The sequence below is a fragment of the Odontesthes bonariensis genome, chromosome 3, assembly GCF_027942865.1.
Source record: "Odontesthes bonariensis isolate fOdoBon6 chromosome 3, fOdoBon6.hap1, whole genome shotgun sequence".
In the NCBI taxonomy this organism is placed as follows: Eukaryota; Metazoa; Chordata; class Actinopteri; order Atheriniformes; family Atherinopsidae; genus Odontesthes; species Odontesthes bonariensis.
Window position 1 is genome coordinate 37,675,141 of NC_134508.1, and position 21,201 is coordinate 37,696,341.

General features: G+C 38.4%; 2 protein-coding genes across 3 annotated transcripts in view; one reads left to right on the forward strand and one right to left on the reverse strand.

The window, feature by feature from the left end:
- Nucleotides 1-7,904, forward strand: part of rnf207a (ring finger protein 207a) — a 29,121-nt gene extending 21,217 nt beyond the window's left edge. For both annotated transcript variants that reach the window (XM_075461722.1, XM_075461721.1), the window contains 4 exons: nt 1,027-1,078; nt 1,163-1,280; nt 2,179-2,271; nt 2,622-7,904. In XM_075461722.1, coding sequence (XP_075317837.1) covers nt 1,027-1,078; nt 1,163-1,280; nt 2,179-2,271; nt 2,622-2,772 — 414 coding nt within the window. In that variant the 3' untranslated portion in view covers nt 2,773-7,904. The remainder of the gene's footprint in view (nt 1-1,026; nt 1,079-1,162; nt 1,281-2,178; nt 2,272-2,621) is intronic.
- Nucleotides 7,905-9,166: 1,262 nt separating this feature from the next.
- On the reverse strand, nt 9,167-20,364 carry agtrap (angiotensin II receptor-associated protein). The gene is made up of 5 exons (XM_075461723.1): nt 20,190-20,364; nt 19,274-19,308; nt 18,980-19,088; nt 17,303-17,513; nt 9,167-10,982 (listed from the first exon to the last, which is right to left on the reverse strand). Exons 1-5 carry the CDS (start codon nt 20,214-20,216, stop codon nt 10,858-10,860), a joined length of 507 nt encoding a protein of 168 aa, XP_075317838.1. The 5' UTR covers nt 20,217-20,364; the 3' UTR covers nt 9,167-10,857.
- Between the last annotated feature and the right edge of the window lie 837 nt (nt 20,365-21,201).

Consider the following 21,201-nt stretch of genomic DNA (forward strand, 5'->3'; position numbering starts at 1 on the left):
TTGGGAAATGCCCATGCAAGACCACTGTGTAGCTTATTCTCCTCTTTTAACAACAGCCTTTAAAAATTAGGGAACTGAGGAGACCAGCTGCTGGATCTATGGGAGATGAATGTTGTCCCATTCTCGTCTCTCCTCAACAGTTCTATGTCGTCTTAGCTGTATTTTGCATGTCATGATGCAGAAATTGTTTTCAGTTGGTGAAAGGTCTGGACTGCAGACAGACCGGTCCAGCACCTGGACTCTTCTACAAAGGCATGCTGTTGTGATAGATGCAATATGTGGTTTAGCATTTTGCTGCTGAAATTAGCGAGGACTTCCCTGAAAAAGACGTTGCCTGAATGGGCTGACATGTTGTTTTAAAACCTACTTAATAATGACTTCTGGAAGTGTTTCTGAGCCAATGCAGTGATTTCTATAACAGAATAATGTCTGTTTGTAATGCAGTGCCGCCTGAGGGCCTAGTATTGATGTTTGGCCTTGTCTCTTGCACACAGAGATGTCTCCAGATTCACCAAATCTGTTCATGACATTATGAACTGTAGATGATGGAATATTCAAAATCTCATCACTATTACAATGAGGAACACTATTCTGAAATTGTTCTACAAGTTGTAGATGCAGCTTACCTCTGAGAGACTCTGCCTCTTGAAGGTGTTGTTTTTATACCCCATCATGATGCTAACCTGTTGCTAATTAACCGTATTAGTTGCAACATGTTCCCTCATCTGTTTCTTTTTAGTATCAATTACATTTCCAGCTTTTTGTTGCCACTGTTCCAAATTTTTTGAGACACGTTGCTGCCATCAAAAGCTCGATGAGAATATTTTTCATGAAATAGTAAAAATTTTGAAATCTTTTTTTTATGCTCTCTATTTTCTATTGCGATAAATATTGGGAGGATTTGAGATTTACTATGAGATTTACAAATCATTGCAGTTTTTATTGACATTTTACACAGACTGAACCTTTTTGGAATTGGAGTTGTACCTCAAGTAAATCAGCTCATTGAGTATGTATTCTTCACAGATTTGGGATGAGACTTTTCAGAGGGTCACCAACGAGCAGGAAATCTATGAAGGTTTGTCTTCAACATTGACAACACAGGTGCACATTTGTCGCTCATTTTTTGTGCAACATAATTGTCTTTGCTTACCGACTGTAGCCCAGCTTCATGACCTTATGCAGCTGAAGCAGGAGAACTCGTATCTAACCACAATCACCAGACAGATCAGCCCCTACATCCTGTCTATTACCAAGGTCAAAGAGAGGCTTGAGCCCAGGTGTGGTATTCCCAAACTTTATTTCCATAATTCATTCCCTCTGTAGCTTTCATAAATCACGAGTTGACAGGGTGTACAGTAATGAAATGGATAAAGAAAATCAAAGAAAAACACATTTATATATGTCCTCCAAAAGGTTCGATTTTTATATACCTTTTAAAAAATGGTCAGCTTTCTCTGACTTTCAGTGTGGCTTTGCTTTTCTGTAAAAGTGAACACTGGACTAAAGTTTGCTTCACCTCTGTGCTCACTGTAGAGTGTCTTTATGATCATGGATGTTGGCACTGTGGTTTCTTGTGAATCCATCTATTTCAGCTCAGTCCCACACACTCTTTCCTGCATCAAAATGCAGCAGAAATAGTTCCCAAATAGCATGGCATGTCATATTCATTTGAAAAAATAAAATCGGATCAAGCCGAATTCAGGGGGACTCGTTTGAAAAGAAAAGAAAGAAAGACAAAGACAATGCAGCCAAACACAGGAAACTGATTTCAACATTATCTTTTTTTTTTACATTCATATAGGAAGTTCACAAACCCAGCTTAGGATATGTTGTTAATTGTTTTTCAGTCTTGGAAGGGACATGCTTTCATTTGCAGTAACCTCTCTTGTTGCACAGTCCTTTAAAGGAGGCAACTTAATTGTCATCCAGTCATTATTACTGTGTGGGTGCGGTCTGTCCGTTTAATGGCTCCTGAAATATAACATAATTGCCACAATACAAAATTCACATCTATGACTTATATAAAAACAGAAAATAAGAAATGTTCACCCTCTGCTCTGTAGATTTATTTTGATGGCTGCAGTAAAATATGAGACTAAACCATTAAACAGAGATATGGACGAAAACATAGCAGTTTTAGTCTTTTGATGATGTATTTACTGAAAATTCTTTTAGGTTTCAGGAGCCTAAAGAGCACCTTGATGACCGCACAGAAACAATGCTCAAAATCTATGAAGACAGCACAGTGGCAAAGGATTGTCAAAACAGGTACTGTTGTTTGCAGTTTGGCTGTTTGCAGCCAGGTTCTAGTTTTTGTAAAAGCTTCAGCTTATGTTAAGCAGTATTTACCAGCCATGGAAACAACTTCCAGAATCACCACATAGCATAAATATTTATTTTAGTGTCGGAAAAAAAGATCTCCAACATCAAAAACAAAGGATTTGAACGTTATTTTTTTACGAGAGGCTTTTTGTGGCTCATTCATCTGCAAAGTACATTCAAAGTAATTATTTTTGTATGTGATTTATCCTTTTTGCGGGAAAATGGCAACATTAATAATGATGTTTCCATGTGTTGTGCTTTATTGTGAAGCTCCTCATTTATTTTTTTATTGACAGCGACAACCAGGGTTGTATAAAAGACCAAGACAGAGACAAGAACAGCCGGCCACTGATGCTTGAGTCCAGAGAGACTTCTGTCAAGACTAATCGTGCAGGCAGGCAGAGGGGCCCCACGGACGCGTCCAGCAACAATGAAATTCCCTCATAAACAACATGTCACTTGATTTCTGACCCCCCTTCCTGCTCCAGTGGAACAGTGTGCCTTAATTCAGCCATAACAAGCCCAGGGTGATATGTGGCTTCCTCGCTTGTCCATGTACAGTAAAGAACATGACATTTTCTCAGCAGCAGGGAGCTGTCACCAGCTCCAAGGTGAGCCCTTGGATTGACACTAACTGGATGTACATGGAGGCCAAAGATACAAAGCTGTCAGAGCATGACGTTGACAACCTCCTTATTCAAAGAGGGCAAAGATAAAAGCATCATAGAATATTGCTTTGGTGTTATCAAAAAGCCAGGGACAGCCTTAACGAGAGAGAGCATAGTGAGTGCTATCTAAACTCTCTGGATTGTATTTGCTCAGTTTGTGTTGTTACTGTCTGATAACATTGCTGAGAATTTGAAGTATCACTCTCTTTGTGTGTGTGTGTGTGTGTGTGTGTGTGTGTTTGGAATTGCTTATTGCGCTATCTATTCTTTGCATAAAACATTTTGGTGGAGGCAGGGAGCAGTTGATGGATGACGGCCTGTGTCTGATTCCCCAGAAGATTGTTGAACCAATGTGACAGCACATATGGAACACGCCAAATGCAATGATGTGTGCGTGTGTGTCTTTCTTGGTGTCAGCGGAGGTCACTTGTTGACACCTGTCATGTGTATTGTGTCCTGCATCAGTGTCCTCTAAAATAAGGGAGGTTGGTGTCTGCGGTCAGTTTTTCCCTGCAGTTTCTATATCTACACGTAGAAGTGTGTGAATACTATTTGCCTTGCCTAATCCTCGATCTCCTGCTTGTTTCTTTTGAAGCAATGCTCATATTCTTTATCCCTGCAGTGTGAAATATATACCTCTTGGTCTAGCTCTCAATTTTCTCACATAGATGTGTCGCGGCGCGTTCTTTAGCTTTCTACAGCATTTCCATGCTAAAAAACTTTCCGGAAACTCAGCACTCTTCCTTCCCCTTGTTCCCCTCCTCTATATGTATCTTGATTAATAATCCTAATTAATAGATTAAAAGAAGATTCCCTTTTAAAACTGGCAGGAGGTGGTGCCTAAAGGTATTTACTATCATGTATTATACTGTCATATACTGTCATATATTACTGGAAAAAATTGAATTTAAAATAATTACAGTTGATAGAGTCACCGAGTGGAAATCGTTTTTGAAGGACTTTTTATTTGGCCAAGGAAAATAGCAGTCTGAGAAACACACATGTTAGTACACAACAGTAATTCAAGGTGAAACCTCCTCACCTGCTACCAGCACAGAAAGGAGGGTGGTCCCTATTTTCGGCACAGGTACGGATAATAATGAGGAGGTAGACTGATTGCTGCAGCAAACAGAAAGAGAAGGTTATTTACATTGCACAGCCAGAGCTAAAGTGGGTTTGTTCAGAGCCGCCACTTCACAGGAAATATTGGGGTCACACTGGCCTTATGGAACAGTCCTGTTCTGCAGAGGAGTCAGAGGTGTAGATTCATTAAAAATACATTTGTGACAGCAGAGTAACAAATGGCTGTGCCTGCGCTCTGGTCCTGTACTCCCTCCCCATGGTCATTCATCATCTGCATTCATCAAACCTACTACCAGGCTCATGTTCGCTGTTCATTATTCTTTCTTTCTCTGAGTGTCAGCCGTGCCTCCTCACTCACCATGTGAAGTTAGGTTAATAAAACTCCAAAGGCTATTTCACTCCTAAAAATTTTTTATTTTGGGAGGCATTAATGGCACATGATTCTCATTTCTTCAACAGTTAGACACTCTTTTGCACCATTCATTTTACAGCTGGTAGCAGGGGAGACACTTCATACAGGAATAAATTCAGATAGTTAGGTAACCGAGTAAAAAATATTAGAGCTTATGGACGAAGATAAAGATGGGATAAAATGGAAGTTTAATGATCTCCGTGGAAAAATGAGGTCACTGAAGAAATAAAAGAATGGCATTAAAATGAACACAATTAAAGTAAATAAAGTAGATTAACGATAAAACCACAAATGGTTATATAATGAGAATGGAAATACAGGTCTTAATTATGCTGCATACTAAACTACACTTTTGCGACCACAGAACTCTAATTAGCTTTAAAGATTTACATTTTCCTACGAGTTATTACACTTTTAATGTTGAATTGCAGCTATAAAATGATATGAGAACATTATTATTCCACAAAGGATTAACAATTTAACTGTATGTTGAAAGACAATTAAAGATCATTTTTGCTTCTTAGTCACGTTTATGGAAAGTCTGTTTGACAACTGATGTGCTATTAAAATGACAGTTTGACATTTTATAACATTTTATTTACATTGCAACTGAGTGTCATAAGAAAGCTGATTCCACCTTTCTTTAAATATTTGGCATTTTCAGTTTTACAACACTTGATTATTTCATGCTACTTTCACAGCTGTTATACCTGTCGTCATATCTAGTCCTTCTTTTAAATAATTAAATTCAAAGATGAAGATTTTCAAACAGTTGTAATAAAAATGGTGTCTAAATTGGCTTTGCAGAATGGATTTAACAGTGAATGTCAACTGAAGTCAGGCCTTTTCACATCGAGTCCATCTTTGATTCTGCTATTTTCAAGAAAACTCCCCTGAGACAATAAGTCTTTTTTTCCCATAGTTATTACTGTTCATTTTCTATCCAACAAATAAAACCAATCAGCCCTATCCAAATGGTGAGAGAGATGTTGACCTCCCTCTGCTGGCCGCTGTAGACTGGAGGGCAGTCGGAATCAATTTTGATGCTGTTATCGCTGGTGACAGATGTACGAAGCCTCGGAATGAAAAGGTCAAATATTGACAGCGCCCTCCCCGGAGATTCAGGATGCTTCAGGCAATAAAATGTCATTCCTGAATCAATTTCTAATGAGAACGCCATGTGAATCTTTCTGTTTTTCCAAGTAAGACTGCTTCTTCTGGTTTAGTCAGTTGTTTTTCTCATTGTTGGTTATTAAGTGTTGAGTAATGCCAAGAGGGTAGTTTCTCATTCTCTTCACCTAGATCCTCCAGTCCAGGTCAGAGATTCTTCTCCTGCGCATTAAGAGACATGAAGGCTGAAGCCTGTCAATATTCTTTATCACCTGCTGCCCCAAAGCTGTATAATTAACCCAGGAGCTGCAATGGAGGTCACATTTTTATTCTCATCTCAAGCTACATTTGGAAATAACTCAAGAAGAAAGCATGCTATTTGCATTTTTCATTTATTTATTTATAATATTTAAATATGCAAAGATATCTTGGGAGCCTGCTTAATATGAAAGTCTGCTGAGTTTTTCATTGAGTTTTTGGCACTTTGAAAATCAAGAAAGACAACAGAGAGGACTACCGAAGGGAACGTTGGGACCATAAATTATAAATTAAGGCCGTGGGACTATTATTGTTGTTCTGATCATTTTGAAGTGTGACTGGATAAAGAGGCAGAGTACAACAAGAAATGTGGAGCAGACACAAAATCTTGATTCTATTTGAACAATTATTCATTGCAAGCACCACAACCGCATTTTTCAGTGTAAATCACTATAACAAAGTAAATCCCAGAATGATTGGTCATCTTAAGATGTTGAAAATAAGACATTTCTTATGGTGTTGGAAGTGTGCACACACATGTTCACTCTCCCAGACCTCTCTGGGGGTTGTCACTAATGCAATAACAGAGATGACAAATTGGGTTCCTGTTACTGCATCGGGCCACAGTGGCAGCATGTAAGCGTGTCCTTGACTCGGAGGAATCACAGGTGTGAGCCTGACGATGTGTCAAAGCTGAATGCATGCAAGACTCAGGAGAGGATATCCAGCAGCTTCTTATTAATCAACAGCTTGTTGAGCTGCAAGCCATGCCCTCCTCCCCCAGCTCCTTCTGTGCTCCATCTTCTTCCACCATCTCTTTTTTAGACCTATAGCCTCCATCTTTGGGCGCAGCTCAGCACATTATCATTAACACAGGTTACCTATTAATCATGTCTTCTGCTGAAGGTAATGACAGAGAAACCACAGCAGCCTTCAGTATTACAAGTGTTTCAGAAATAACACAATTATCATTATGAGTATTTTTACTCATTACTCATATTCTTTTCACAAATTAGTGTTTTCTTCAGTTCTTCTGGCCCATTTTCCTAAATTGCTTTATTAAATTACATTAACGTGTATTTATATCAATGAATATAACTACAGATTAGATTAAAATGTGGTCTTTTAAATAATTACCTTCACAATTTGTAGCAGCTGTGGGAGGATGAGGAAACATTTTCCCCCTGAAATGAAAGAGCTATGACCTATTATCAGCTTTGTGATGATAATGTTCTTTATGTCTTTCAGCAGTCGATAGTTTTTGATAAAGAATCAAGCAAGTTGTTCAAGGTAAATATTCAAGTAGTTAAACATGTACTGTAGTTATACAGTGGTGTCGAAGTGCAGGGGGTGTAAAAACAGGTGAAAGTTACAGTGTGTTCAATGTATATGGATGTGTAAAAAGCTGCTGCTGCAGTAACAGTCCTTCCATTCATGCTTTCTCAAGAGGCCTACAATAAGGTAGAAAACTTAGAAAAGGATGATAAGGCTCTTACCTCAAAGGCTAACCAAAGTTACTCAAGCTACTGATAATAAAATACGCAATATGTCTGTTCTAAATCATGTAATCGTATGAAGAACACACTCCAGTGGTGTGGGTACATATGAAATCACATTATTCTTGTTATATTCACAATGTTGGAGGCAGAAGAATATAAATATTTCACTCACATGATGCCTTGTGATATTTTTTTTACATTTCTGTGCCAACTGTGTGCTGTGTGTTGTTTCTAGTGGCTGAGCTGAGCTTCAGCCTGGTTTGGTGGTTAAAAATGGGGTTGAAACTAAAGGTGTTATGGCTCTAGAAGCATGCACAATGGAATTTAAAAATCTTTAATGTAGAGCAAGGGAAGCAGGTAGATGAATGTATTGACTGGCAGGATAAATAAAAACTGGATCCCTGAGAAATCTGTGAGAGGAGCAGGGTGAGTAAACTGGGGTATGTGATAGAAATATTATAAAAGATGAGAAAAAAATTAGCCTCGATTTACCAGAAAGCATGTCATCAATACATTTGTCCACTTGTCCAATAAAGAGTGTTGTCATAATCCATGGCTATAAATTGTGAGATGTTTTTGTTTTATAACAGCACAGTCGCCTCACAGCAAGATGGTTCCAGGGTAGACACTGGACAGGTCGCCAGTCCATCACAGGCCCACGCAGAGACAAACGAGACACACAACCATGCATGCTCACACACATGCCAAGGGACAATTTAGAGATACTAGTTAACCAAACAGGCATGTTTTTGGACTGTAGGAGGAAGCTGGAGTACCTGGAGAGAGCTTATACATACAGAGGGACAACATGCAAACAGAACATCCAAACAGAAAGGCCTCAGCTAGGAGTTGAACCTGGAACCCTCTTGCTGTGAGGTGACGGTGCTAACCTCCACACCACCGTGAAGCCCGAAATAGCACTCTCTTGCATGCTAATCCACAAAAGTCCATGATTAGCACCTACCACCATCCCTTGGAGACACAACAGTGAAGCCATCTACAAGAAAGGACAGAGCAGACTGTACTTCTTGAGGAAGCTAAGGTCCTTCAAGGTTTGCAACAAGATGTTGCAGATCTTCTACAAGTCTGTTGTTGAGAGCGTCATTTCCTCTTGCGTCATCTGTTGGGGCAGCAGCATCAGAACCAGGGACCTAAAAAGACTCAACAACCTGATAAAGAAGGCTGGTTCTGTTCTGGGGACGACTGTGGAACCTCTGGAGACAATAATGCAAAGAAGGATTTTGCATAAAATCAAGAGAATTATGGACAACCCTGAACATCTTCTCCATGAGACTGTTATCAGAAAACAGAGTCTCTTCAGTCAAAGGCTTCTTCAGTTTGGATGCAAAACAGACCGCTACAGGAAATCATTCCTGCCCACAGCCATCAGCATCTATAATAACTCCTTGATTTAATTGGGCTACATCAACATTTAATTTCCCTCTGGGATAAATAAAGTATTTTTGAATTGAATTTGAATTGAATTGAATTCCTACAACAACAAGACATTGACACTATGGACACGTTGATATGTTGGCAAATCAAAACTTAAAATGCATCTATTTAGGGAGCAGATTAGGAAGAATGCGGAGACTGTACAATTTTTTAACCTTTATAGTAAGAGTGTGGACATTAGTTGTGGACTAATGTAGTTACTTCACATTCTGTCATTTAATTTGGTTGGAAGAATGAAAAGAAAATTCAAACCACTTGCACTGATTTTTCAGTCTCAAAATGCTTCATTTTACTATGCAGAGATGTAAATCACATGACAGATACAACTATAAAGCATAATTTGACATGTCTTTTATCATCTTTTCAAAAATAAGAAGAAAACTTTAAATGGCAGCGTAATAATAAAGCTCATTTTGGAAAACCAGAACAAAATTTAACAAGTACATTTTGATCTGTCATTAGACGAAAAAGTCTGGACCTACATAACAGTATTTTTTTTAAAAATCTAATTTATTCTTAAAAATTTACACAGTTTTTTACTTTCAGCCTTTCTGGTGCAAAATCTGTAGCAAAATATTCTTCTCCAGATTGTTCATATTCAGGATCATCCGCAAACTCCAGGCAGAACACGAGCAGCTCCAGCAACATACTGCAGCTGCTCATTTTAGGCTCATGAATATGGTGATGCCATTTTGCCAAGTTCTCCCTCTGATATATACGCATTGACATCATATTGTGTTGATGTGACTAACTGTGTTCATTCTCTCTGGGCTGCTGTAACTCATTATCATGATTTCAAAACAGGAACTCCATTTAAAAGTGTAAAAAGTCCCACTGATGCAATCATTCAGTAGACAGCGTCTCTGCTGCCTACACTGTCACTGCAGGAACACTCGTGTGTGACTTGCGCACCTCAGTAGTGCACGCTTCACAAAATGCCCTGTGAATTGTGTGATTGTACACACCTTTCACTGAGCACAAATGAGAAGGTTTGTAACACCTCATTAAACATTCGTGCCTGGTGAGGTGTTTGTGATGTGTGATTTAACATTTGTGATGTGACAACAGTGGTCTTACTATAACCCATCAACAGGCTGCGCTGTATGTGGTCTGTCATTTTGAAGTTATAATTTAAACTGACTTCACATAATCGCAGGGTGTTGATGGCATACTAGAAGTCCTTAACTTACAAAATGACAACTACGAAAAATGTTCCTTTTTCTTGTTAAATAAGCTGAACGGATGGACAGGGATCACTATAAAAATCAGAAATCGTTGTTTATAGTTACAGTGATAGTTTGGTGGCTGTAGTATCAAAACAGACTTTGCTCAAAAAGAAACAACAGCTAAAAAAACTGAACATCAAGATATATGAACAGTGCCTGTCTGTTTTGCAATTGTGCTCTGAAATTAGTATCTTGCTCAGTTAGGAGAAGAAAGGCCCTTAATGTCGGTCATCATATCTTCAACTCAGTTGAAAGATTTCAGAGCTCACATCAGCTAAAATAGAACAAATTCAAAATAAAGCTTCTGAGGCTTGGCGTTGAACATTATTTTAATTTTTCTTCCGTTCCAGTTGACCCGATATTTTCTGAACTCTTGTTTATATAAAGCAAAGACCATTTCAAAAATACTTAAAAAATACTGCAAGAAAAGAAAACATAATTTACAGAACAGTCAACTCTCCACATCTGTGAATACCACATAAAAAAAAAAAACGACTCAGCATTAACAGTCCCATTCAACACCTGTCTACTAGAAATAGCAGGTGGTAACAACATCCATGCAGCATGAGAGTAGGTGAACAGATTTTCCTCTGACCATATTCTGCAGTTGTGCCCCAGCTCAACATAAATCATCTTTGAACCCAACATTCATTTAAAAGGAGTACAGTTTGACCACATTTCACTCTAAAACCCAAACAGATTCTTTTTTGGGGGGGCTGCACTCCACAACAAAGTTTAATTGTAAAAATAGAATTGATTGTATAATTTGTCTGAGAGCACTTTGCTGTTAGCTGATTAGCTCCTCTGAGGAAACACTTTTCTCAGTATGTGCGGACTCCTGGTTTGTTGTCTTGGGCCTGGCTGAACGGATTTGCTGGACTGGAAGACTCATCCTGTTGGTCAATTGACTGATATGCTTCTCTGTTTCGTGATACAGATGGGAAACCTGTGGAGACACACCAAAAAAATTCAACAGCAACACCCACTATGCAAATTTGCTTTTTTAAATCCAATCTAATCATTTCCCTGGGAGGTTTGGACTTTTGTTGTTCTACATATTAGAGCTGTTTGCACAGGGTTTTTCATGTTTTCTCCACACTCATTTCTTCTCAAAAAGAACCATGACACTGTTGGGCTGATTTATTATTTTCACTCAAGCCTCTTGCAGCCTTTGGATAAAAACAGATTATACTGTTGGAGCCAATGTGTAGTCAGACAAAGACTGTCTCTAATGAACACTAAACCAACCAATTCTATAATAAAATGCTTCTTTGAGCTCTGCAGAGACTTCCCATTTCATCAGATTTTTACTTTGACTACTGTCTGAATAGCTCCTTGTATTCTAAGTGTGGCCACAGGAACCAGCAGTGGTCTGTGATTTTGCATGAAAAGTCTTTGGCAGCCTGTCTCTGAGCAGTAAAACAAGTGACCCAGATTCCAGTGTGGACAAGTTCACACTTTGGGTGCTTCACAATGATTTCTACAAAGGTAAGGACTGTATGTGATGCTCTACAACAGACCGCATATACTCTGTCATGTTCTGAATATCAATGATGTGTTTTTTTGAAGTTCAAAGCTCTCACACTGTTACCTCAGTATGAACCAGAGTCCTCTTACTGTGACAAACATGCACATATAAATGCTAAATAAGCAAGCCAGAAGCCAGTTGCTCTTATCGCAAAGCATTTTGGATTATTTCCAAAAAATAAATAACTATAATTTTACAGATAAAACCGAGACAAAACTACATATAAACAAATGATAGCACCATGTGATGTGTGTGCATACAACCACCTCATATTCTTTTTCATTATGTGTCAATTGTGTGTTTAATTAGGCTAATTTTGGAATGTGCACCATCATGCAGTTCTGCTTTAATAACACAAAAACACCCAGAATGCTCACAAACAAATGAGGTGTCTGGAGACTAAATCTAAATAAAATATTCAGTGTATGCAAACTTGCAGAGATATATGAACACACATAATACAATACATATCAAAACACACTGTGTAGACAAACAGCTGTGCAGAGAAGAATGGAAAAGAAATGAGGGCTGCTGATGACGGAAACAGACCAACCTGGACTCACAGAAATACGTTAAGTGGGCATGGCTTCTTTATGCTGCTTTATGTACTCAAACTTGAAGCCACATTAAGAACTACAGCATGTGCTTAAACCAAGCCAAACAGTTTCTGCAAAGAGTAGAGTGAAGTTAAAGGCACTGTAATTAAACCAGAGTTTCTCTTTTCATCATGAGAAAGCCACTCATTTGAGTCGACATTCTTCCCTTGATGACAGCGCATAATTTCAAAACATAATGTACCTCAATGGAATGTGGTGTTAAAGAGGTCATTTTTATCCAATGTATTTCACTTAGATGGATCAGGTTGGAATAGACAAAAGAAAATGAACTAGGAATGACAAAGAGAGGAACAGAGGGATGGAAAAGAACATAAACACCATAATAACATGGAATGAAAAAGTCAATTTCTCTTCTGTGGTCTGCAATGAGATTAGTAATCTTACTTCCTGGATGGAAAGGGATGGAAGGGGATGATTGGGGAAGAAAAATGGTAAAAAGGAAGAAGGCAGGACTCAATAGCGGCGGCCAAAAAAAGCACTGTCAGCACTATCCGTAGTGCATCGACTGTCCACAGAAGTCTCTAAGTCTGAGAGTTTAAAGATCAGCGGTGAAGAAGAGAAGAGAAGAGAAGAGAAGAGAAGAGAAGAGAAGAGGATCAAAACATGATAGAAAAGCATGAGACGACACAGTATTCACAGAGAAAAAAACAGTGATGTGACCCACAGAGCGCACAATAGCATGCAGGGTAACTAAAAAATTAGGTTTGACAAATATAAAAGGCTTGTACATAATCAAGTGCATGACCTCAAGTTAGCTTGCAACATTTAGCTATTATATCATTCAAAATGCACAATAAGTTTAACAATTGGTCCATGATTTCAGACAAAATAAAAAGGCATATTCCCAGCCAATTTTCCAGCTGACATAAAACCTGTTAGTTGAAGCAGTGAAGCAGTTTTTTATCTTGCTGTTACATTACCCACGTAAACTGTAAAGTCTCAGACTTAATGCTTTAAGCTAACATGTTTAAAAGTTGAAAACCTTTTTGATGGCTTTGATGAATCAACAAGACCTATAGAGCTTTTAGGTCCCTGGTCATGTTTATACTACTGCATGGTGAGGAAACATATGAAATGAGACAAATTCATTTTGCTGCAATATGGTTTGGAAGCCAACAAAGATTTGACACAGTTTTAAATGTGTAAAATGAAAATTGAAAAAACTAATTTACATATTTCACATTTGCAAGCAATTGAAACCCTATGTTGAACTGCAGTTATTAGAGAATGATTTAAAATACATGATTGTTTAGAATTTGATGCCAGTAACATGTTTCAAATGAAGGGCAACACATTAAAGAGTTGAGTAATCCTTAAAAACACAAAAATAAAGTAAATATAGCAAATGAATATCTATCGAAGTAAAATTGAACATGTTTAAAACACCGAGCAGGACTTAGTTTGTTAACTACGAATGGAAATTTAAAACCTGCAAAGAAAAATAAAAACACGTGGAAAAGTTATCTTTAAATGCATTTAAGTTAATTTAAGATGTTCTGAAATGAAAAACTCTCCTGATATCTGATGTATCCAAATTGTAAATTCCTTTTGGATAACCCTGATGGTGTGTCCTCCAGGTGGAAGAGACCATCCAGTTTGTTATCATGGCTCAGTTCAGCATCCATGCTGGTATGGATTTGCATTAGCGCACATTGCTTGAGTAACATGGGACCATAAATAATGAATGATATTTACAGGTTTGGAGCAGTCAACTGTGATGAATTTCTGATTGCAGGACCCAAACACAGGACAAAGCCAGGGGTTGTTGTTCTTTTTAGATGTGAGGATTGGACATCAAGAACTTTTTTGTTTTTATTTTATGTGATATGACCTATCAATGTGCAGTCATTATGCATCTCCATCGTCTGCACCAATCATCGTCATAGCACCCCCCATGCTGGGAAAGTACTTACTCCTAGGCAGCAGACATAGAAGACCTTATGAACAAGAATCATCTTCTGAGGTGCAGACACAAAATAAAGAGCGTATTTCCTTCAACAGTTATTTCAACTATAAAAAAGCTCCAGCTGTCAGAGAGCACCAAAAGACATAAACCATCTAAAAGACCATTAGAGGGCATACACTAGATGATAGTTACACCAGGCAGGGGGCAAGCAGAAGGCAAACAAATAAAAAAGCAAAACAAAAAACAAGTGAGGTCTAAAAACTTACAAGAAAACCACATGAAACCAGTAAAGCATGAGGAACACAAATATAAAACAGAGAAGGGAATGAGACAACTTCACAACACAAAGACTACCTGGCTGTTGGAGGCTGATTGGGGTGAGCATAAAAATGAGAAAACCAAAGCACATAGATAGAATATTTCAAAGAAGAACATCCAGTGGCAAACAAAAACCTAAAGGCATGTAAAGATCCACATAACTGTTGTTAAAGAAGAGGTGATGAAACACTGTCCCTATTTAGCTAAAACATGTTGGGGCCATCAAATTCAAAATAAGCATATATTTTAAAAACAAAAATAATAAAAAAAAGAATAGATAAATCTCAATTTCAGCATTTTGATATGTTTTAATTAAAAACAGGTTTTAATACCCAGGCGGTCATTGCTTGATATTTACACTTACCTTTCTTTTTTATTTGTATAAGACTTTATGTCACCAGCAGTTTCCATTGATGTTACTGATTTATGCATAAAAGATGTGAAATAATGAATGGAAAGAGTGAACTTTGAAAAACTTATCCCTGATATCCCCAGAGATTAAAGTTATTCCTGAAGAAGAGCTGTCTTCATTTTACTCTTGTGGATGTCCACCACAGTTAGTTTTACTCTTGTTGTCTCTTGTCTCCTCAGGGTTGGTAGTTTGATTCCGGAGGAACAAGGAATTGAATTACCAACCTGCTCTACCTTATGAGCCACAGCTACTTGTGATGCTTCTATTTACCTTTTGGTTTCAGATGTATTATTGAATAGATAAAGCTGCATGGCCCTCATGTCAGTCGCTGGCTTTGACAGATCTCATGTACCGAGTTCCAGTGGTTAAGCAATCATTGGACAATTTTAGTGACCATGAGAAAGACCAAATGAATGATGAGACATGCAGTCTTTATTTCGTAAAAGGGATAGTTCGCCTCTTTTGACATGAAGCTGTATGACATCCCATATTAGCAATATCATTTATTAAATTTGACTTGCCCCCTGCTGCGTCCTGTGAGCCGAGTTCCAGCCTCGTTTTGGCGTTGACGAAGGTAGTCTGGCTAGTTGGCTGGGGCTTAAAAAATAAAGTGTTTTGCTTCTCAAAATAACGTGTTCAAAAGAGTAATACATTTGCATCACAAAATTGTTCACCCAGAAAAAGTCAGACCTCACAATCGCTTGGCGCTATTTTCTCTCCCTTCGTATCACTGCGTGCTGTGCAGACCGAAGTGCAGACCGAGCAGTCCCCTGCTTCCGAGCAGCAAACACCGTAACAGGCGCGGCTATTGGCAGGTACTACCGGAATTCTGCTCACAGGACGCAGCAGGGGGTACGTCGAATTTAATAAATAATATTGCTAATATGGGATGTCATACAGCTTCATGTCAAAAGAGGCGAACTATCCCTTTAAGCAACTTAAAAGTTAAACCTAATACACAAAATAATTAACACAACCATAAGCAGCTGCCAGTCAAAATCCAGAGAGCATTAAATACCTGCATCAGCAATTCAGCAGCCTTCATCTGATTGTCTGGTTCCAAGAGTGCTCAGTAGTGCAATGCAATCAGACAGCAATTAAAATACACACAGTCTGAAAGCAACATTAGCTCCTTTCATCAGTCACAATACAGTCTAATGGGTGTTCCTGCTGTGCAAAGTAAAACCATAAAGAGAGTGGTTTCATCAATAGTCAATTATCCCCCAAACAGTCACAAGGTATAGATCATCTACTGCAGGTTTTGGGTCATAATGCAGGAAAATTTCATTACCTCCTGAAAAGTGTACGGTGATAAATCAAAATTCTGTAGGGGATATTTTACTGGACTGAGTAGAAAAAGAAAAATAGCTTCAAACCCCCAACTTCCTGATTTATTTTTGTATCTTACCCGCTTGGCGTAAGGCAGAAAAAAATCTCCCTATCCATTTACTATTCTCAACATCAAATCTTAAATCACTAACGATGAAGACAAAAATGTTTTGTAATCTGTAAAGATGAAGCAACGAGTGCTATTTTAAAGGATTTAAGAGCCCAGCAGGCATCACAGCTCAGTGGGATTTACAGCAGAAAAACTCTTCTCTGAGTGAGTCCACAAATCAATGACCACGCATGGTTGATTAGAGCAACTCATCTTGAATGTCCCCTGCATGCACTGATCAGTTGTTTGTCCACAAAAAGAAAGCTGTGAACATACCACTCAATAATGACACGTCTCTTTTTCTGAGTTCTTCAATAGCAGCTTCTTCTCTGCCCTTTTTTTTCTCCACATAAGCCATGCATTATTTTTGTCTCTGCGCTATCAATGCAGATCATTTTAGAGCCTGCATGGTTTAAATATGTTCTTCCATGCAGTATAATCTGGTCACCAGGATGAATTATAAATGGTACGAATAACTCATGGAGGACAGTCTTCTTTGCCCACTTGGTCTGCGGCTCAGATATTTCCCTGCATAAAAAGCCTTGTGACTGCAACTAATTAGTGAGACGGTGGGATCATCTGCCAGTGGTTTGGCACAGTCTCCCCAGTTTGTACTGCACTTGGCAGAACTTTCATGAGAACAGAATAACACAACACAAACGGCAATCTAAGAGTCCACCTGGACACATGCATAACTCCAGTTTTACTTACAGATAGAGCTACGGTTAGTTGGAAGCCTCAGATTTTTCAGATACTGAAATTTAGACACAGGTATTTGAATCAAGTTTTTGCATTTGGTAGATGAAGAATGTTATGCAACAAGATATTTATATCAGTCAAAATGTTATTAGGAAAACTGGATTCAAGTATTGGAGATCCCAGATGACAGAATCAGTTTTCTTTGTAAGAACATTTTTTTGTTGGAAGCCTTTAAAACTCCTTTAATCTCTTGCATAGTGTACACTCTTGATATTTGATAACAAAAGTCAATTCAAAAGTCTACAAACTTCCTTTGTTACCGTATTTGATGCATCTGGCCACTCTTACCAAAGTTAACGTTGTACTCTCCTCCTCGTTCGCGGTACATTTGATAGACAAAGAAGCAGGAAACAGGTTTGAGCAGCAGGTTAAGAATGGCCATTCCTGCGCTGAAACGAAACACATCACGTCCCCGTTCGGCTGCAAATTCACTCAGTGGGTAGTAGATCCCAAAATGGATGATGTCGGTCAAAATTGTCACAACCATCCCAACAAGAAACTATGGGAACAACAGAGAGTATAGCATGTAAATGGTGTATGATGGAATTTTTTTGTTTGTTTGCTCTCATGTGCCAGTGTACACATCTGCAATATTGCCACAGAGAAAGACTCCTTCCATCATACAATATGTTTTAGATAAACTCATACCACTGCACCACTGCTGAAGAAGAGTCGAAAACTCTAAACACAGAAATGAAAAATGCACTGTGATAAAAAATGCAGATAGCAAGGCGGAAAAATAAGACAGCAAAAACACCTAAACAAGAACTTCTGTCATTTGTCTTTTTCACTCGGGGAAAAAAAAAAAAAAAAAAAAAAAAAATCAGCAAAAGTCAAAATAACAAAGGGAATGTGATTTGAATATGTGATTGGTGGAGTTAGAAAAACCCTGAACTCTGTCTATTTGCTTAAGTGACACCAGGAGTTAATACTGTTGAAAAGGTAGAACGTATTTTGCCAATCTACAACTAACTGGGCGACGACTAAATGAGTCAGCAGTTGGTTCGACTGTGAAGGGTTGAGTCACAGTAAAAGACTCACGCTTTAGTTACTCATCAGTGACTGTGACACTGGATTTGAATGCACTCATGGTAAAAGAGTCTCCTGTAGTTAACTCCCAAGGGCATCAACTTCCACAAGTTCAATCAAGGAGCAGTCCATCATTGTCAGAGATGTCACTGGGGAAGAGAGTGGATGGTGACGGTTTTTTCTACAGTAGAATTTCTTTGCTCAAAATACTCAAAGCTCCTAAAAACTAAACTCTGACTGTGGCTTTGATGAATCTAAAAGCCTTCGACTTCCTCTCTCATCTAAGGGAGATAGATTTGTTTGACTCCTTCAGAAAAAGTTTTCCTTTTAGAAGAACTTCTTACATCTATTTAAAAAAAAAAAAGATCTCCAAGCAGGGTAGCTGATATGCTGGGACAGCACCCAGTATTTCTTCTCACTCACCAGTGAACTGAGGAGAGTCTCCATTGATAAAAGGAAACCACAAATCACATCCTCAATGCTTTACATTAAAATCTGATTATTACACTCCACAAATACCTCTTTCCGGTTCTTTGCTCTCTAACAATGTTAAAAAAAGTCACATATTTATTGACATCAGGCAGCAGGTGACACTGATTGTTAAAACGGAAACATGAGTCATGAGGTCAGAGATATGGTATGACCTGTAGGACTGAAATGACTCGAATGTGAAAATTCAATTAAAACTTGCCTCACATATTTTAAAGAAAGGAATGCAAGAGCAGGTCCTTGTGTTTCTTTAATCAGAGTCACAGCTTCTGCTCTCTGGGCTGAGTGAAGGGGAAGACTTATCTTTCTCAAAAGCATGCTCACAGATTGTCCTAGATTTCACAGACAAATAGGTTAGCTTGGATATGCACCACCGCGCCTGTTAGTCTCCTGTGTGTGACATCATGTTAAGCCTGCTTGAAGAAAAGAATTAAGGCAAAGACTCACCATGAGAACAGCATCAATCGAGTCCCTCTGTGCTATCGCCCACACTCCAACTGCTAAAACACTGAAGTTTCCCCATCCAAAGGAAACAGGCAGCCATGCCATGCACCCCCTAAAGGAAAAACACAGTTTGCACAATATGTATACTGACACACTCTCCGGGAGTTATGTACGCCTGCAAAAAGTAGGGTACGTGCAGGTGAAAGAGTTAGCCTAACTCAAGAGTGGGAGTATGGGTATGTGTGCCAAAAGACAAGTGAAATTCCTCATATGTGTGAAAAAAGTTCTCATACTCACCAAACAGTTAGCAGCCAATGCACCAGTACTATGGCCTAGAGGAGAAGAAAACACTGATCGTCAAAAGAAATGTAGAAATTCTTAAGGAGTTTTTGCGTGCCCATAAATCTCTGAGTGGTTTCAGTTTGTCCACATTAAAGATTCTTTAAGTTTATTCCTTCAATCTTATTGTATGTCAAAAACTGTCACTCTGCGAATCTGACATGAATTTAGTTTCCCATTTTCTCACATTGTACAGGACCTAACAAGCATCAGTTGTTTAGAAAATCAACAGAGTAATTGATAATGAAAACCATCATGAGAAGCATGCTTAGTTCAATCTGTGTGAGCTGACGAACATTAAAACTAGAAAGAACAGGACTAAATGGAAAACATGTGATCACTTGTATCTCAATGGTTTCACAGATAATGTCGCTGCTTCGACATCTTTCAACACAGAGTTTTTTTCCATCTTTGTAAAGTAAACAAAATCTTATTGTTCAGTTTATAGTTTTTCTCTTTTTAAGCCTCTCACATGTGAATGTGGATAATAATCAAAGACATAACTTTCACTATGTTTGCAGTAGAAAGGCCACTGCATCTTATAATGTTTACAACCAAAACAAATGACAGACAAAAATCTTATTGGTTGTCTTGGTAACAGTTTCTAGCACATGTAGTGGCAAAAGTCACCCCATCTTTGCCAAATCTGTACATACGTACACATATTGTTTATGTATGTATATGTCATCAAGGGCCTCATACTAAACACAGTTTCATTATCTGTGTCTAAATCAGAGGAAAGTGGTTGCCATATACAGGAACTACCAATGAGAATTGAGCAACAACACTTACATTAACATGGAATTTAACATCAGTTTTTGTTAGAAACACAAGCTACCAAACACAGAACATTAAGAGTAAGCTACGGTCTCACCTTTAAGTTTATGGCAGGGATTTCCATAATAGGCTGTTTGGTCAAAGCTGCTCCTCCTTGATCCGATTCAGTGTTTCAACTTGTTGAAGGGCCACATGAAAAAATGCCTCAGTTGTTCCTCTTACACAAACGTCTGTGTACAAACCCTCCTCCCCTTAGCAGAACCTGCAAACACAAGCCATGTGACACCAGCCTGACTACCTCCCATGTGACTCCCTCCCTCTCCTCCCCTCACAGTTCCCACTTCAAACCTCAAGAGGCTCAACACCAGTTAAAGCTTGACTTGCTGTGCCTCATAGAGAGGTTCACCATGAAGGATCAGGAATTTAGCACTACTGTTTGAAAAAAACTGCTCTGTTTTCTCAGTTAGGTTGATGAATAGAACGTGTAAGATATAGATTTGATAGTTTGATAAATCATTTTGTATCTTTCCCCTGAGTAAAATGAAGAAAAATGTACAGCACATGTCATGAGATTGAAGCATTTGTGACAGATGGAGAAAATGTTAATACTGGTGGTTTAAAAAATTCACTGCATCTATCTTTAAGTAGTTTAACAAGCAGAGTACTTGCAGATAGATGGGCTGCATTTATTTTGTATTAGCTTGCTAATGGTGGTGAACTACCAGAAAACAGAATTATACTATACTAATGATGACTTGAGCAGTCAGACGTAAAATGTTGTAGTTCATCCTGATAAGGACATCCCATGGTTCACCCTACTGTTTCACTCAAAAACCACAAATGTGTAAACTACTGTGTGATGTTGCAAGAGGAAGAGTTGGAGGATGTGCACAGTCATTTTAATTTTCAGGAAATCATGAGAATAAATGTTAGAATAATCCATAGCTGCTCAGATATTTTACTGTGGAAAATCAAACCAATGGTCTGTAGGCTTCTAACTTCTCCTGCTGACAAATAAAAATACATTTCTGAACTCCAGAGCCCTGCAGTTAAATGGGAAGTTTGTTTTTTTTAAACCTGGACCTTATTTCTGGCATAAAATACGTTCA

Bases quoted from the DNA above. Each gene is read 5' to 3' on its own strand.
- agtrap (XM_075461723.1), bottom strand. From the start codon at position 20,216: ATGGAAATCCCTGCCATAAACTTAAAG. The intron at 17,514-18,979 runs GTGAGTCTTTGC...TTGTTCCCATAG, and splicing joins CGATTGATGCTGTTCTCATG to TTTCTTGTTGGGATGGTTGT. The intron at 10,983-17,302 runs GTAAGAGTGGCC...GTGTCTCCACAG, and splicing joins AGAGTACAACGTTAACTTTG to GTTTCCCATCTGTATCACGA.